General features: G+C 46.0%; 1 protein-coding gene across 1 annotated transcript in view; it reads left to right on the top strand.

Annotated features, from left to right (window-relative positions):
• The window catches only part of adarb2 (adenosine deaminase RNA specific B2 (inactive)), a 386,995-nt gene that overhangs the window by 348,284 nt on the left and 20,041 nt on the right, over positions 1-18,670 (top strand). The window contains exon 9 of the mRNA XM_078535348.1: positions 4,007-4,185. Within this exon, the coding sequence (XP_078391474.1) occupies positions 4,007-4,185 (179 nt within the window). The remainder of the gene's footprint in view (positions 1-4,006; positions 4,186-18,670) is intronic.

The raw sequence follows: 18,670 nt of genomic DNA, 5'->3' as shown, positions 1-18,670 counted from the left end.
GATTGACTTTGTTCTGACAGCAGGAAAGATTTGACAGCTCCTCTCCTGTCCCGTGCCTGGTGCAGTGCAGCACTGGGTGGACTATAAATATGAACATACGAATCATGATAGACAGGCAAGGATCCCCAGGTCCACCCAGCATATGTCCCAAACAACTGTGATTCCTTATGTGTGACAACGCGTGCACTCTCCACTGCACCTTAAGCCATATCATCTCCTGGGAGAGGTGGGAAAATGGATTTTTAAAATCTGGGAAATTCCTCTCCTAACCACCTAGGCAATCAAGGCTGGCCTTGACATCAAGGCAGAATTTGACCGAGCATGGCATCAAGGAGCCATGAGTTTCCTGCAGTGTCTACCTTTTGCAAGGGCTGATGTGTGCAACAGCCAGCAGCAGATCCAGCTTGAAGGAATTCGATTGCACAAGCCTTTCCCAGAGGCCCACTCTGGGGAGAGAAGTAGAGGAGAGCAACAACAGATTGAGAATCGTGCCTTTTGTAGTTGATTGAATTACAAGAAAGCATCAGAAAACACCATTTCCGTTTATCTGGCTGATCACAGGGTTCAAGAAAGGCCATAATATATCCCTTTACCTTCCAATCCACTCTTCCATCAAAAAGCTACAAACTCCCTTTTCAGTTTGCAACGATGTCCATCTCCACTATTGCCTTGGACAATTCATTTGTCCAAATGCATTCAGTGTTTTTTTTAATTCATTCATGGGATGTGGACGTCACTGGCTAGGCCAACATTTATTGCCTGTCTCTTAATTACCCTTGTGAAGGTGATGGTGAGCTGCCTTCTAGAACCGCTGCAGTCCATGTGCTGTTAGGGAGGGAGTTCCAGGATTTTGACCCAGCGACAGTGAAGGAACCGCAATATATTTCCAAGTCAGGGTGATGAGTAGCTTGGAGCGGAACTTCCAGGTGGCGGTGTTCCCATGTGGTTGCTGCTCTTGTCCTTCTAGATGGTATTGGCCATGGGTTTGGAAGGAGCTGTCTGAGGAGGTTTGCTGAGTTGCTGCAGTGCATCTTGTAGATGGTATACACTGCTGCCACTGTGTGTCGGTGGTGGAGGGAATGAATGTTTGTGGATGGGGTGCCAATCAAGCAGGCTACTTTGTCCTGGATGGTGTCAAGCTTCTTGAGTGTTGTTGGAGCTGCACTCATCCAGGCAAGTGAGGAGTATTCCATCACACTCCTGACTTATGCCTTGTAGATGGTGGACAGGCTTTTGGGAGTCAGGAGGTGAGTTACTCGCCGCAGGATCCTAGCCCTGCTCTTGTAGCCACAGTATTTATATGGCTAGCCCAGCCAATTTCTGGTCAATGGTAACCCCTAGGATGTTGATGGTGGGGATTCCCCAAAAACCACAACTGTCGTCCTTTGTGCTAGGTATGATTCCAACCAGTGGAAAGCTTTTCCCTGATTCCCACTGATTCCAATTTTGCTAGGGCCCCTTGATGCCACACTTGGTCAAATGCAGCCTTGATGTCAAGGGCAGTCGCTCTCACCTCACCTTGGGAGTTCAGCTCTTTTGTCCATGTTTGAACCAAGGCTGTAATGAAGTCAGGAGCTGAGTGACCCTGGCGAAACCCAAACTGAGCATCAGTGAGCAGGTTATTGCTAAACAAGTGCTGCTTGATAGCACTGTTGATGACACCTTCCATTACTTTACTGATGATGGAGAGTAGACTGATGGGCAGTAATTGGTCAGGTTGGATTTGTCCTGCTTTTTGTGTACAGGACATACCTGGGCAATTTTCCACATTGCTGGGTAGACGCCAGTGTTGTAACTGTAGGAACAACTTGGCTAGGGGCGCGGCAAGATCTGAAGCACAAATCTTTAGTGCTATTGCCGGAATATTGTCAGGGCCCATAAACTTTGCAGTATCCAGTGCCTTCAGCCATTTCTTGATATCTCATGGAGTAAATCAAATTGGCTGAAGACTGGCATCTGTGATGCTGGGGAGATCCGGAGGAGGCCGAGATGGATCATCCACTTGGCACTTCTGGCTGAAGATTGTAGCAAATGCTTCAGCCTTATCTTTTTCACTGATGTGCTGGGCTCCTCCATCATTGAGGATGGGGATATTTGTGGAGCCTCGTCCTCCAGTGAGTTGTTTAATTGTCCACCACCATTCGCGACTGGATGTGGCAGGACTGCAGAGCTTAGATCTGATCCGTTGGCTGTGGGATCTATTAGCCCTGTCTATCACTTGCTGCTTACACTGTTTGGCATGCAAGTAGTCCTGAGTTGTAGCTTCACCAGTTTGACACCTCATTTATAGGTATGCCTGGGGCTGCTCCTGGCATGCCCTCCTGCACCCTTCATTGGACCATTTATATATTGAAAAATGTCAAGAGAGACCAGACACAGAACATCATTTTTCTGCTTTTTAACCTCAGAAATTATAGAAAACACTGATGTCCTGAGGGAGGCAAATGTGGTAGAGGAAACAGAAAGAGAAAAAGAGAAGGACATGAACACAGAAAAATCAGGAATTAGTAATAAGGTAAATGGAATATAGCCATCCACCATCAGATCTAGTTGGACCCTACATCAAGCATTGTATGGGCTTCATTCTCCTCTTCCCAAACTGTCCACTGCTACAGAATCAACCTAGAGAGCAAAGATGCCCACCACCTTTATTCATAATCAACATCTCCTTAAACCCATCTTCCCATCACCATCTTTCCATCAACATGCATAAGGAGCTCATGGACTTTGTGTCTACTGTTTGCCCCTTCCCCTGTCCCACCAAGTTAAACTTCTCCCCTAGTGCTTCCCTCCCTTAGTCCTGAATAAAGGGAGGGAATCGAAGCTTAGGACAAAACATAAGTGGGATCAGAAACTTAACCCAAAGAAGGGTGGGGATTGGGGCAGCACACACCTAATGGTAAATACTGAGTTCAGTTCTCCACCCCCCACCCACTTCCCCATCCTTTGACACCCATAGGGTTCAACCCCCTAAATACGATTTGAGTGCATTTTTTGTTAAGAAACCAAATTTTACTTTAAACCTTATTTTTCTCCAGTAACAGCAGAAGAGCTGAAAAGGTGTGTCAGAGCTCTTTTTAGAGGATGAGAACTTTGAAGGTTTAATCCTTTCTGCCAGTTTAACTTTTCATATTCATATCACTTTAACAGAGTTTGCATTCAAAAGAGGCAGAGCCATCGTGATGGGGATCCACAAGTGGGGGAAGCTGCAGATCAGGAAATTATGGAGAGGCAGCTAGGTAACAGGTTAGAAGCCTTCAGAGATAAAGGCAGCCGATCAGGCGCATGCAGTCTGAAAGAGAGCAACATTTGGAATGGCAGCTCCAATTGGAGGACTAGGGTGGCATTTTTGAGGTCAGGAACGGGCCAGGAAAGTGGCTTCTGGATTTCCTGATTCAAAACCACACAGGTGTCAACCCTAGTCTGCTTTTCTCTTTCCATATTTAAACACTTAGTCACATTGACTTTAATTACAAATTAAATCAAGCAGCAGTCACAAGTGAGATGTCATGATCACAAATTGACTGGGGAAACCTGTATGTTCAAGCCACACAAGTGAAAGGAATACTTAAGAGGTACCAAGAGCTCTTCTCTCCTACCTCGAACCCTTTGAAAGTGATATTTTCCTCTCGTGAGTCCTTAAAGGCAAACTGGATTCTCTCAAGATACACTCACTCCATTAAAATGTTTCCAAACACGTTGCAACATGAGTGAGTTTCATGGGAAACTGGCTTGGGTTCCACACTCCAGCAGCACTGTGATTCCAAGGTTGCTCAGATTCCCCTCTGATAGCTAAGGCTTCACACGAGGCCCATAATGAAAAGGGAAAATATGAGTCCAGTGGGAGGCACGTATCTCACAATTATCCACCTGTGTGTGGTTAAGTGTACAAAAGTTCTCAACATTTTCCTTACCAGGAGAAATGATTTGTGCCCATTTTCTATCTCTGTTCACCATGCTGGCCTTTGCTCCTGTTCTGATTTCACTCACTTTGATATCTCTGCAGGCATCAGTAGCACTGGATTTCGTCAGCAGGGAAAGTCTCCTAGTTTCAGTGTAAACTGGACAGTGGGTGACCATGACCTGGAGGTCATTAATGCCACAACTGGAAAGGGTGACCTGGGAAGTCCGTCCAGACTCTGCAAACGTGCACTTTATACCCAGTGGGCCAAGCTTTATAGCAAGGTAAATATTTAGCGATCCAGTGATGCATGTTCTTGCACTACGGTTTACAGCAGCAGTCAATACTCATTTGTTAGCTCACTGTAAATGGGAGAACAATGCTAGTAAAGTCTACATTAGAAACTCAACATCCACTGAAGCCCTGATGTGATCCAAGTGCACTGATTTTGAAGTATTTTTCTACCTTCTCCACAACCTGGAGATCATCCTGGCACTCCCCACCCCCAACCCCAGTCACACCAGCATTTCTTCCCCCTTCCTCCACACTGGCATATCTGTCTGTTGCTCTCTCCTCCTTTGAGACACTTTTTAAAACCTAACTCTTTGTCCAAGCTTTCGGTCATCAGTTCTAATAGGTCTTTATGTCAGTGCTAAATTTTATTTGCTCATGCTCCTGCAAAGTGCCTTGGGTATTTTTTTTTGCTATGTTGAAGTCGCTATATGAATGCAAGTTTTTGTTGTTATTTCTCCTCCAATTCATAGAAACATTGAATGGTTACAGCACAGAAGGAAGCCATTCAGTTGTGTCCATGCCAGTTCTCTGCAGTAACTCAGCTAGTTGCTTTTCCCCACTTTATCACCCTAGCCCTGCAGATTTTTTCTCATCCAGTGCCTATCCAATTCCCTCTTGGAAGCCTTGATTGAACCTGCCTCCACTACGCTCTCAGGAGGCGCATTCCACATCCTGACCACTCGCTGTGTAAAAAGGATTTTCCTCATGTCACTGTTGCTTCTTTTGCCAATCATCTTAAATCTGTGTCCTCTGGTTCTCAATCCTTCCACCAATGGGAATCTTTTCCTACCACCTGCTCAATTCAAGGCTATACTCAACCCACCATCTCTCACTTCATAAGGGCACTCTTCTCCCCGTACCTCCCAGTTCATGTTGACAGTGTTCTCCCCTCATCCCAGTCCCAGATAATGCTGCACCAGAGGTTTGTACTTTGCTGTGCTACATTATGCAAGATCAGGAACTCGATCCTTCCCACAATGTACGGCACGCAGCATTGGTAGGAGCCAGAGTATCAGTTGGAGGGGTTGGAGCTGGGACCAGTGCTGATTTTCATCTCAAACATGGATAGACAAGCACAGATTTCAAAACCCCTACTCTCCCTGTAAGTATATTCATCGCATTCCACAGCAAGCTTGCCTCCCATTGCACCCCCATCCCCAAGCTCGAAGCACAATTGACATTCACAAGTTAATTGAGTGTACTGCAGCTTAACAAGGACACAAAACCAGAAACAACCCTAATGGAGGGAGAGAACCTTGTTGTAGTGGTGGATGTTCATTGTCATATTGACATCTTCAATTACTTCGGTTGTGTTGCATTTAACAGAAACAGTTTGGAGTGAATTAAATTTGGCAGAGGATAACTCAAATTAGTTGCACTAAGTGAGAGAGCAGATTCACAGCTCAATACCGCAATGTACAATGTGTTTTAATACATCTCTGTATTTTCCACTAGCCATTGGCAACATGATATAAGCTTAGGAATTTCTGTTTGCTGTATAATTGGACAAAGACATAGGATGGAATTTTACTGGCCACGGGGTGGTGGGCTAGGAGGAGGGGGTGGGGGGTATGGGATGGTAAATTGCCCGGAAGCCACATTGGGATCGGTCTCTAATGCAATCCCACCACCGGGAAAGTTTCCCAGTGGCAGGAATGGCAGCAGTTCGGCTGTCAGGCGACCGGAGGCAGGAGGCTAATTTAGACAATTAAAGGCCCAATTAAGGACTGTTTCCCTAGGCTGCTGGCATCCTCCCTGTGGCTCCCCAGGAGACGGGAGGGGCGGTGGTTGGAGGAGTCATTGGAGCCAGATGCTCAATGGCCCAAGGAGCGGCCCTCCAGCTGCTAAGCCGCTGCTGAAAGCATTTTTCCTCTGATCGTCAAAGCCTGCCTGCTTGGTCCTGACAAAAATAAAGAACTCTGCCGCCACTGCCAGGACACCTCAAAATGGATGTGGCCCCATGTTTCACTTGCTGCCTCTCTCAGTGGCACTGTTGAGACTGCACAGCCGATGGTTCTCTGATTGGACCGGCAGTGAGGAAGGCCCGCCTTTCTTCCTTAATTAACCACCTCATTCCGTCTGCCAGTTTTTTTTAAATGTATTCGTTCAAGGGATATGGACATTGCTACCTAGGCCAACATTTATTGCCCATTCCTAATTGCCCTTGGGAAGGTGGTGGTGAGCTGCCTTCTTGAACTGCTGCAGCCCATGTGGTGTAGGTACACCCACAGTGCTGTTAGGAAGGGAGTTCCAGGTTTTTGACCCAGTGACAGTGAAGGAACGGTGATATATTTCCAAATCAGGATGGTGTGTAACTTGGAAGGGGACTTGCAGATGATGGTGTTCCCATGCCCTTGTCCTTCTAGGTGGTAGAGGTGACGGGTTTGGAAAGTGCTGTCGAAGGAGCCTTGACAAGTTTGATTGCCTCATCCTGGCAATATTACAGGGGAAATCCTGCCTTCAGTCTGAGAGTGCAGGCCATCCTAGAAATTTCCCAACTCCAGGATCTCCCCGCTCCTGGGAAGATCCCATCTTTAAATCCTGAAAGTTGACATGGGATTTACTGGAATCTCACTGTAACTTTACTGGGAGACCAAAGAAGCCCCCAAGGAAACAGCATCAATGGCTAGAAGCAGGCATTGGCACTGCATCTCTGGGAATTCTGTCAGTATCCCAATGGAATTACAGCAGGACAATGTATTTAAATCGCACTCCTCTTCCCACTAATTTAAAGGTGGTGTTAATCTATTTAACATAAATGCCATCATTAATTAACAGCCGCAGCACTGTCTTATTAACAGATGATGTGTTCATCTGTTGCAGTCGGTTACCTTCATTCCTGTAGGAGTTATGGGAAAAGGGTGTTCTTCCATTTGTCCGGGGTAGACTTGAGAGAAAAGCCGGGGAAACCGCTGAAAACCGTATCTATGCTGTTTTTCCATGTTTCCCCAGAGATTACACTGACATTATAGCAAATAAATGGGAGAACCATGCAGAAATTCACCAGGTGCTCTTCTATTCACCCCCATGATCTTATATTCACTCAAGACAGCATGTTGAAAATCTGTCCCAATTCAATGTATTTCTGGAGTGATTCATTCAGCTGCAAATAAGGTAGATCCCTTTTTAGAAAAGTCATTTTGGGATGCGGTATATGAGCAGATTAAGATGTGGCATTTGGAAAGTGAGACGGAACAAGATGACTTTGGACCAATGGTTCCCAATGCTCTCCACTATTGGGGGCTTCCTTGCATCATATCTCAGTCTGTTGTAGATTGCTATGATAGTCAACATCTTCATTATCATTGTATTATGTGACTCGCGATAGTAGAAGGTGAATTGATGAACCTTGGTCTTTTATGTTATGGAATAAGCTGTGCGTTGTGATTTTCCTGAACACCTACCCTCTATAAAGAAAGAAAGACTTGTATTAATAAAGCCCCTTTCATGACATTACATCCTGTGGGTTACCATTGACCAGAAACTGAACTGGACTAGCCACATAAATATTGTGGCTACAAGAGCAGGTCAGAGGATAGGAATCCTGTGGCGAGTAACTCACCTCCTGACTCCCCAAAGCCTGTCCACCACCTACAAGGCACAAGTCAGGAGTGCGATGGAATACTCTCCACTTGGCTGGATGAGTGCAGCTCCAAGAACACACAAGAAGCTTGACATCATTCAGGACAAAGCAGCCCACTTGATTGGCACCCCTTCCACAAACATTCACTCCCTTCACCACTGACAAACATTGGCAGTAGCGTGTATCATCTACAAGGTGCAGTGCAGGAACTCACCAAAGCTCCTTAGACAGCACCTTCCAAACCATCTAGAAGGACAAGGGCAGCGGCCAGATCAGAACACAACCACCTGGAAGTTCTTCTCCGAGCCACTCACCATCCTAATTTGGAAATATATCACCGTTCCTTCACTGTCAGTGGGTCAAAGGCCTGGAACTCCCTCCCAACAGCACTGTGGATATACCTACACCACATAGACTGTTGCGGTTCAAGAAGGCAGCTCACCACCACCTTCTCAAGGGCACTTAGGGATAGGCAATAAATGCTGGCCTAGCCAGCAACGCCCACTTCCCATTAATGAATTAAAGAACGAGTATTTTACAACCATTGAAGCACTATTGAAATGTAGTCACTGTTGTAGTCAAGCTAGATGAGTACTTCAATGGAGACACATCTACCCAACAATGTGGAAAATTTCCCAGGTATGTTCTGTCCACAAAAAGCAGGACAAATCCAATCCAGCTAATTACTGTCCCATCAGTCTACACCCGATCATCAGGAAAGCGATGGAAGGTGTGGTCGACAGTGTTATCAAGCGGCACTTAGATAGCAATAAGCTGTTCACTGATGCACAATTTGGGTTCTGCCAGGGCCATTCAGCTGCTGACCTTATTACAGCTTTGGTCCAATCATGGACAAAAGAGCTGAACCCAAAAGGTGCGGGGAGAGTGACTGCCCTTGACATCAAGGCAGCATTTGTATGAGTGTGGCATCAAGGAACCCTAGCAAAATTAAAGTAAGTGGAAATCAGGTGGAAAACACTCACTGGCTGGAGTCATAGCTAGCACAAAGGAAAATGGTTGTGGTTGTTGGAGGCCAATTATCTCAGTCCCAGAACATCACTGCAGTGGAGTTCCTCAGGGTAGTGCCCTAGGTCCTGTAGCATAAGGGTCTGGCACATAAGGGGTTAATGTAGGACTGAGTATAGTACCACCCACACAGTGATGTAAGATAGCACATGACCCACACCCAGGGTCAGTCTAGTGTTGGACAGAGCCTTGTGTACCAACAAGCATGGAGCTCCTAGCTTGTATCCTTTGCTGTATATTTATGAATAATTCTAAGAGTCAATAAAGACTTACAGTTAACATACTTATGAGTACAAACACTTCTTTAGATCAGCTAAACCATAAACAACGCCCTACAGCAGGCCTAACCGTCTTCCATTGCTTCCTCAATGAACTTCCCTCCATCGTAAAGTCAGAAGTGGGGATGTTCATCAATGATTGAACATTGTTCAGTTCCATTTGCAACTCCTCAGATACTGAAACAGTTCACGCCCATATGGAGCAAGACCTGAACAACATTCAGACTGGGGCTGATAAGTGGCAATTAACATTCGTGCCACACAAGTGCCAGGCAATGACCATCTCCAACAAGAGAGAATCTAACCATCAGGAGAGTGTGAGAGGAGGACCCTAAACCAGGCAGTCAGCAGTACCCAGAGGAGAGTGTGAGAGGAGGACCCTGGGACAGGCAGTCAGCAGCACCTAGAGGAGAGTGTGAGTGGAGGACCCTGGGACAGACAATTAGCAGCACCTAGAGGAGTGAAAGAGGAGGGCCCTGGGATGGGCAGTCAAGACCTGCGCTGTGCCAGGCAGGAAGATCTCTGACAGCCTGGCGCTGCTCAGGGATACGATTGCCTATGTACAGGACAGGGGTGTGGATACCTGCCTCATCAGCTTGGATCAGGAGAAGGCCTTTGACAGAATATCGCACACCTACATGGTGGATGTGCTCTCCAAAATGGGGTTTGGGGAGGGAATTCGAAATTGGATCCAACTGCTCTACACTAACATCAGTAGCGCAGTCTCAATCAATGGGTGGGAATTAGATAGCTTTCCTATTAAATCTGGAGTCAGGCAGGGCTGTCCTCTCTCGCCTGTTCTTTTCGTGTGTTGCATAGAACCCTTTGCCGAGTCCATCAGGAAGGATCCGGGCATAAGAGGAGTGACGATCCCAGGCAGTGGAGGCACTGAGGTCAAAGCCTCCCTGTACATGGATGATGTCGCCGTCTTCTGCTCGGATCCGCTGTCGGTGCGCAGACTGATCCACATCTGCGACCAGTTCGAACAGGCTTCGGGAGCCAAGGTAAATCGTGGGAAGAGCGAGGCCATGTTCTTTGAGAACTGGGCTGACCGATCCTTTGTCCCCTTCACTGTCAGGGCTGACGGCCTGAAGGTGCTGGGGATATGGTTCGGAGGGACCAGGGCATGCGTTAGAAACTGGAAGGAGCGAGTATCTATGGTGAAAAGGAAACTGGGCATGTGGGAGCGACGCTCCCTCTCCATTGCGGGTAAGAACCTGGTCATCAGGTGTGAGGCACTCTCGCTGTTGCTGTACGTAGCGCAGGACTGGCCCATTCCACACTCCTGCGTGGTGGCGATCACTCGAGACATCTTCCGCTTTATCTGGAGGTCAAAAATGGATCGTGTCTGCAGGGATGCGATGTACAAGCCTCTAGATAAAGGGGGAAAAAACGTGCCCAACATCGCCCTCATACTGATGGCCACCTTTGTGTGTGGCTGCATCAAGCGGTGCGTAGACCCTCAGTACGCAAACACCAAGTGTCACTATGTGCTGAGGTTCTACCTGTCCCCGGTGTTGCGAAGGATGGGTCTGGCCACGCTGCCGCGGAACGCTCCAAGTAGTTGGACCGTGCCGTACCACCTGTCCCTGGTGGAAAAATTTATGCAGAAAAACACCTTTGACCACAAGTCCATCAGGCAGTGGTCAGCACGTAACGTCTTAGAGGCCCTGAGGGAAAAGGAGAGGGTGGATCCTGTGGGATGGTTCCCCGAGCAGACTGTCAAAGTCATTTGGCAGAATGCCTCATCGCCAGAACTTTCTAACAAGCACCAAGACGTGGCTTGGCTGGTGGTGAGAAAGGCCCTCCCCGTCAGATCCTTCCTACACGCCAGGAGTCTCACCCCCTCTGCACGTTGCCCTCGAGGTGGCTGTGGTGGGGAAGAGACCGTTGTTCACCTCCTTGTGGATTGTGCCTTTGCAAAGAAGGTCTGGAGAGAGATGCAGTGGTTGCTGTCGAGGTTCATCCCGAGCAGTTCTGTGACACAGGACTCTGTGCTCTACGGGCTGTTCCCAGGGACACACACCGAGACAAACATCAACTGCAGCTGGAGGATCATCAACTCGGTGAAAGACGCGCTTTGGTCTGCCCGAAACTTGTTGGTCTTCCAGCACAAAGAGTAGTCCTCGACCGAGTGTTGCGGACTGGCACAATCCAAAGTCCAGAACTACGTGCTGAGGGACGCACTAAAGCTTGGGGCAGCTGCCGCAAAGGCGCAATGGGGAAGGGTCGCTGTCTAAGACCTTTCTGCCACAGCGCACCGAGGGGCTGGGAACTGTTTAAACCCCCTCGGGCTGTACAGCTCAAAATGAAAGGCTGTAAATGACTGTAATATTGTTTGTACTGATGCACCTGGTGATACATTTTGTAAAAGTTGAACCGGATTGTACCCCTTGTAATGGTGTTTTTGAAATGGTTTGGAATGTGGTTGAAGATATTTTATGAATAAAGTATATTTTTTGCAAAAAACAAAAAGTCAACAGCACTTAGAGGAGAGTGCGAGAGAAGATGAGTGGGGCTTAGAGAAGAGCAGAAGAGCTATAAATACAGGAAGGGACAGATAGCACTAGTATAGAGAATAGTAAGTTAATAGATGAAGTCGAGGTGAGGGAGAAAGTAACAAAATCTAAATCAGGGTTAGTGTGCATGTATGTGAATGCACGGAGCATGGTAAATAAGATTGGGGAGTTAGAGGCACAGATTGCAATGTGGGAATATGATGTTGTGGTGATAACAGAGACCTGGTTCGAGGAAGGGCAGAACTGGGTGTTAAATATTCCCGGGTACAAGGTGTTCAGAAAAGATAGGAAAGGAAGGAAAGTAGGAGGGATGGTGGTATTGGTTAAGGAGAGAATTGCAGTGCTGGAGAAAGAAGATGTCCCAGAGGGTTCAAGGACAGAATCAATTTGGCTAGAGCTAAGGAACAAAAAGGGTGCGATTACATTGTTCAGTGTAGTCTATAGACCGCCAACTAGTGAGAAGGACGTAGAAGAACAAATCTGCAGGGAAATTCGAGAGATGCAAGCATTATAAAGTAGTTATAATGAGTGATTTTACTTACCCCAAATGTAGACTGGGACAGTGGTAGTATAAAGGGTGGAGAGGGGCAAAAGTTCCCAGATTGTGTTCAGGAAAATTTTCTACAGCAGTATGTGCCCAATCTAACAAGAAAAGACGCGCTATTGAACCTGGTTCTTGGAAATGGGGTGGGTTAAGTAGATTAAGTGGGGGGACGTTTAGGAGACAGTGATCATTGTATTGTACGTTTTAGGATGATGACAGAAAAGAACAATAGGCAACCCAGAGTAAGAGTAATTAACTGGACGAGAGCCGACTTCAATGGGCAAGAACGGAGCTGGGCCAGATAGACTGAAATGAAAGATTGGCAGGAAAGACTGTAGCTGAACAATCGGCAGTCTTCAAAAAGGAACTGATTCAGGCACAGTCAAGGTATATTCCATCAAAAGGGAAGAGTAGGGCAAACAAATCCCGAGCTCCCTGGATAAAAAAGGATATAGAAATTAAGATAAGAAAGAAAAAGTGCGCTTATGACAGGTGTCAGGTAGAAAATACAATTGAGAACCAAGAAGAATACAGAAGGTTCAGAGGGTAGGTGAAAAAGCATTTTAGAGAAGTGAAGAGGGATTATGAGAAAAGACTGGCAGCCAACATAAAAGGGAATCCCAAAGTCTTCCATAGGCATATAAATAATAAAAGGGTGGTAAAAGGAGGAGTAGGGCCGATTAGGGATCTAAAAGGGAATTTACACATAGACGAAGGGGCTGAGCTATTAAATGGATACTTTACATCTGTCTTTACCAAGGAGGTAGATGCTACCCAGGCCATGATGACAGATTAGGAAACTCTGTCATTGGAAGGATTCAAAACTGATAAGGAGAAAATGTTGAATAGACTATTGGTACTTAAAGTTGACAAGGCACCGGGACCGGATGAGATGCATCCAAGGATATTGAAGGAAGTGAGAGTAGAAATTACAGGGGCACTGGACTTAATCTTTCAGTCTTCCCTAGACTCAGGGGTGGTTGCAGAGGGTTGTCGAATTCCAAATGTTATGCCCTTGTTCAAAAAAGGGTATAAGGATAAACCCAGCAATTAGCGACCAGTCAGTTTAACTTCAGTGGTGGGCAGGATTCTAGAAACAATTATTCGGGATAGAGTTAATAGTCACATGGAAAAATATGGGTTGATAAGGAAGAGCCAGCATGGATTTGTAAAGGGAAAGTCATGTTTAACTAACTTGCTGAAGTTTTTTGAAGAGGTAACAGAAAAGGTCGATGAGGGTAATGCTGTTGATGTGGTGTACATGGACTTTCAAAAGGCATTTTATACAGCGCCACACAACAGACTTGTGAGAAAAGTTGTTACTCATGGAATAAAAGGGACAGTAGCAACGTGGATACAAACTTGGCTGAAAAATAGAAAGCAGAGAGTAATGGTCAATGGATATTTTTCGGGCTGGAGGAAGGTTTGTAGTGGTGTTCCCCAGGGGTCGGTATTGGGACCTTTGCTTTTCCTGATATATATTAATGATCTAGATCTTGGGGTTCAGGGGACAATTTCAAAGTTTGCGGATGATACGAAGTTTGGGAGTGTTGTGAACTGTGAGGAGGACAGTGTAAGACTTCAAAAGGACATGGACAAGTTGGTGGAGTAGGCAGATAGGTGGCAGATGAAGTTCAATGTGGAGAAGTGTGAGTGGTGCATTTTGGTAGGAAGAACGTGGACAGACAATATAAAATAAGGGGTGAAATTTTGAAGGGGGTTCAGGAGCAGAAAGACCTGGGTGTACGTGTTCATAGATCATTGAAAGTGGCAGGACAGATGGAGAGAGCAGTTAGTAAAATATATAGTACCTGGGCTTTATTAATAGGGGCATAGAGTACAAGAGCAGGGAGGTTATGCTGAATTTATATAAAACACTTCTTAGACCTCAGCTGGAATATTGCGTACAATTCTGGGCACCACATTATAGGAAGGATGTGAATACATAGGAGAGAGTGCAGAAGAGGTTTACAAGAATGGTTCCAGGGATGAGAAACTTCAGTTACGAGGATACGAGGGTGTACCTACGCCACATGGTCTGTGGCAGTTCAAGAAGGCGGCTCACCACCACCTTCTCAAGTGCAATTAGGGATGGGCAACAAATGCTGGCCTTGCCAGCAATGCCCACATCCCGTGAACAAATAAAAAGAAACGCTATATGCAGTGACACACTCAAAGCCTGTTGATACAATTGAGTCAAACACAGAACTCTCAAGCCTTATAGACTACTCGTTTGAAATTTCCCATTCAAAATTACATCCACCTCAATAAAATATGGGTTATTGGATTTACACATTATCAGCTGCAAATATACATCCCAGAGGGGATCTACCAGTATTTTAATAAATGTCACGGATGAGGTTTCCTTCTGCTAAGAATTTCTTCTGTGTAGTCAGGTTTAGTGAAAAATATATCTGGCAGCTTATAAGTGATACATATCCAGTAAACTCAATGTGATGGAATCAATATTCTCCACACAAAGTCTAGTTAATATCAGGAAGCCTCAAAACTAGGAGCCTGAAGCTTTTCAACACAATTTAAATCCTTTTCAATTTCTTATCATGTCTTCCTTAGTTAAACACTTTACTAATTCTCCATTAATTAAGTTTCGTTATAATTTCAATGATAATGTTTATTGTTTAAGCTATATAACTACATTTTTCAGTCTTTTGTTGGTGGAACATAAATTATTTCACTGTTTAATTTATGCTCCATGCTAAAGTCACAGGTTTCGGTGAAAAGTCTAAAATTCCCTTAAACTTTGACTTTGTTTTTACCCAGTAGAATTAATTGCGAGGACAATATTTTTTGTTCATAAATTATTGATCCGACATTTTGGAAGATTCCCCTGCACATCATGCCGTTTCCCTCAAACAAGCTTCTCCTATTTTTTGGAGGGAAATGAAAGGATTGCAGATTTTTAACATTGCTGTGCCACTGTATCTGGAATGATAATGGGGCATCAAGCTTTCAACGCAACAATAAAACTGTTCAGCCTTCAATTAAATCTGCATCACCACATCAGCTGAAAGGCTCCTACCCGTAAATAGTGAGACCCAGTGGTACAGTCAGTGGGCACTGTGTCAATGCTCCTAGGATCTAGGTTTGAATTCAACACACACTGATTGGAGGAAGATATTTAGGGGTTAACTTCCTTAACTTCTAATTTAATTACTGTTTAATTTAATTAATTTTAGTACTGTGTGGGAGTTTACCCACGCAACAATGCTTCAGAGCAATTCACTGAGACATTGGAAGAGGCCTTCTCTACTTTCATCAAGCGCCTTTGGGACAAACAAGTAGGAATGGTTCGAGAGTTGAGGCTGAATAGAGTGACTATAGCAATGGGTGGTACAGGAATTGGTCGTTCAAAGGTGAGGGGGTAAGGGGCACGATGGGCTGGAGAGAAGGACAAGAATTTGAGAGTCGGTGACATTTACTGCACAACATCAGTTCCAACCTGAAAGCAGAGTTGAAAAAAAATAGAGACGCAGGAGCTAACAGGAAAAGAAGCAAAAATAAGAGTGAAAGAGAGAAAAGCATCAGAGAAGAGACAGGAGCAGAAAATGAGAAACAAAGAAACTGCAACACAGCTGGAGTTAAGACTGTGACCCTCTTCGCTGATTTACTGTGTGCAACTCCATGGGAAATTGGCTTGTTCTGTCAAAGTAAGACCTGGATATATGAGTTTAAACTGGGGAATCAAGTACACCTGTGCATTCTGATCCAATTGCCCTTCAGCCCTGTAACCCCAAATCATTTGAGGACTGCATTCAACCTTGGCTACTTGTTGGCAGCACCATGCGAGGTCGATTCGGTGAATGATAAAACAAGGTGCCGGATAATCGGTGCTCAGTGACACAGGGGCACCATAAGGCACACTGGTCAGTGAAAGAGGGATGAAAATGTGGCTCCATAGCTCGGATCGCATGACCTCAGTCTAAGCTTCCGCAGCAGCTTTGAGATGTTACATGATAGGTGGGCCCGCAATTGCTGTCATGGTGCTGACCACCACTGCCATGCTGGGAAGGATGGGCTCCAAGCATTGCATGAAGTCCTGTGCCATGTTGGAGCAGGGCACCCTCATGTCGCTTGACATTGGGGCAACACGCCATCTGACAGGCCTGCAAATGCACCAAGCAACTCAGTGTGCATGCTCAACTAGTGTTCTTGTGTAGGCCGCTCCATCAAAGTCTTAATCTGAAGCCCCTGTAGGGGAACCCGTCTGCGACCTTGCCCTCCAGCGAGCTGACAAATTGAGTTTCCTATCCCCCTGGCCTGGCGGCAGCCCACTCGTGCCGGTGATTCACCATGTGCCAATCCCAACTCTAGACTACCCTCTAAGGTATGTAATTTGCCAGTATTTGAGCTGGCGGCTGCGAGTGTCAAATCAAGTGATGGCTGGCTTCCTCAGGTCAGGTCACTCAGATGTAGTTCTTGCCCTGCCTCATGAGGCTTCAGTGGCTGGCCAGATGTCAGTTTCGGGGAATCTGAAAGCAGAAATGTAGAAAGGGTGGGTTGGAGGTGAAGGAAGGGAGATGGGGGAGATAGAAAGAGGTCTGTGGTCCACCATCTGCAACTCGCTCTTCATGCCAGATAGCAAGATGAGGGTGAGGTAGGATTTGAAACAGGCCATAAGGTATGAAAATAGCATCATCCTGAACAGTCTCAGCAATGCCAGATACAACAGCCTATGTCACAGTTGGCCTCACAATGTTGAGCACAGTCTCCTCCAGCGACCTTAGGTGTTTATGGAGTGCCTGTCCCGCTCCGGTTCTGCTTTGCTCCCTGCAGTCACAAGCTGCCATGTCCTGCAAGGAAGAGTGTTACTGACCCTGTTGCGCTGTGCCTGCCATAGCTGAATAGCTAGAGGTATGTGGAGGTTGCAAGAGGTAGGTGTGAGGCTGGCATCATTGGTGGGTGTGTGAAAGTGTGGTGGAGAAAGTTTGACCTGATTCCTGAATACTAGGGTGTGCTGATGGATGAGTGATGAAAGTGTAGCACATTGAGCAGCGTGACAGACTAGAAGTGTGGTGGGTAGGAGACGACATTTGAAAATGTATTCACTGATCTTCACCACTCTCTTGAGGTCATTGATCTTTCTGCAGCACTGCAGCCAGGTCCTTGGCGTTGGACTCTGGGAATTGACTTTGCTGGCCACCTACTCCCATTCCCTTTGAGGGCCTGTCAGGGAAACATGGCCTCTCTCCTCCTGTCAACCTACTGGAGCCCTCCAGTGCCACATCCAAGAACGTAGGAACCCTCTCTCTTGGCTGTTGATCTTTGTGGTCTTTTACCTTACAGCCACTTAAAACTGCAGGTAGCCTGTGTAATGAGCACAGCTCCCCTTTAAGAGGGGTAGACTGCCTTTAACACTGCTAGATGAAATATGTGATGGCCATGCACACTGTTGAGCATTGAGCTGATTCCTGGGATGAAGGGGTTGACTTATCAAGAACGGCTAAACAGGTTTGGTCTTTATTCATTAGAGTTTAGAAGAATGAGGTGTGATCTTATTGAAACGTACAAGATTCTGAGGGGGCTTGACAGGGTAGATATTGAGAAGATGTTTCCACTAGTGGGGGATTCTTGAACTAGGGGACATAGTTACAGAATAAGGGGACACTCATTTACAACTGAGATGCGGAGGAATTTCTTCCCTCAGAGGATAGTGAATGTCTGGAATTCTCTACCCCAGAGAGTTGCGGAGGCTAGATCACTGAAAGTGTTTAAAGAGGAGTCATAGAGTCACAGAGGTCTACAGCACAGAAAAAGGCCCTTCGGCCCATCGAGTCTGCGCCAGTCAAACAAGTACCTAACTATTCCAATCCCATTTTCCAGCTCTAGGCCCATAGCCTTGTATGCCATGGCATCGCAAGTGCACATCCAAATACTTCTTAGATGTTATGAGGGTATCTGCCTCTACCACCCTTTCAGGCAGGGAGGTAGATAGATTTTTGAAATATCGGGAATTTGAGGGCTATGAGGAGCTGGCAAGTAAGAGGAGTTGAGGCCTGGGCTGATCAGCCATGATCTTATTGAATGGCAGGGCAGGCTTGAGGGGTTGAAAGTCCTACTCCTGCTCTTATTTCTAATGTCCTTATGTTCATTCAGCCAGCCACCAGGGTGCGTCGTGCACAGCTGAACGCTACAATCCATCAAATAAGGAGGCAACACCAAGTTTGCCTGCTGCTTGCCTCAGAGGGATTGGACATAGGCTGATTATGAATCGCAGCCCTTGCGCTCAAAAACAGGAGCAAACCAATTTTTAGCCCTACAATTCTTGTTAAGAATATTGCATTTATGACTTAAAAAGGACAGGTTGTTTATGATATAAAATCAATAGAACTTCAATGGAAAAATCAATAAAAATTCTGATAGAAAATCATTAAAATTTCATAGAAAAGTACAGAGTGTAATGCTATATCAAGTATACATTCAGCTATGCAATGCTGCGGCAGCACCTCGAACACTACCTTCCGAAGGAAATGGGGGCAGGTGGCCAGGGAGGTCAGTTCCATGGAC

Source organism: Cetorhinus maximus, chromosome 3 (genome assembly GCF_964194155.1).
Source record: "Cetorhinus maximus chromosome 3, sCetMax3.hap1.1, whole genome shotgun sequence".
NCBI classification, from domain to species: domain Eukaryota; kingdom Metazoa; phylum Chordata; class Chondrichthyes; order Lamniformes; family Cetorhinidae; genus Cetorhinus; species Cetorhinus maximus.
The sequence above is the reverse complement of the archived record's forward strand: the minus strand, read 5'-3'. Positions and strand labels throughout refer to the sequence as shown.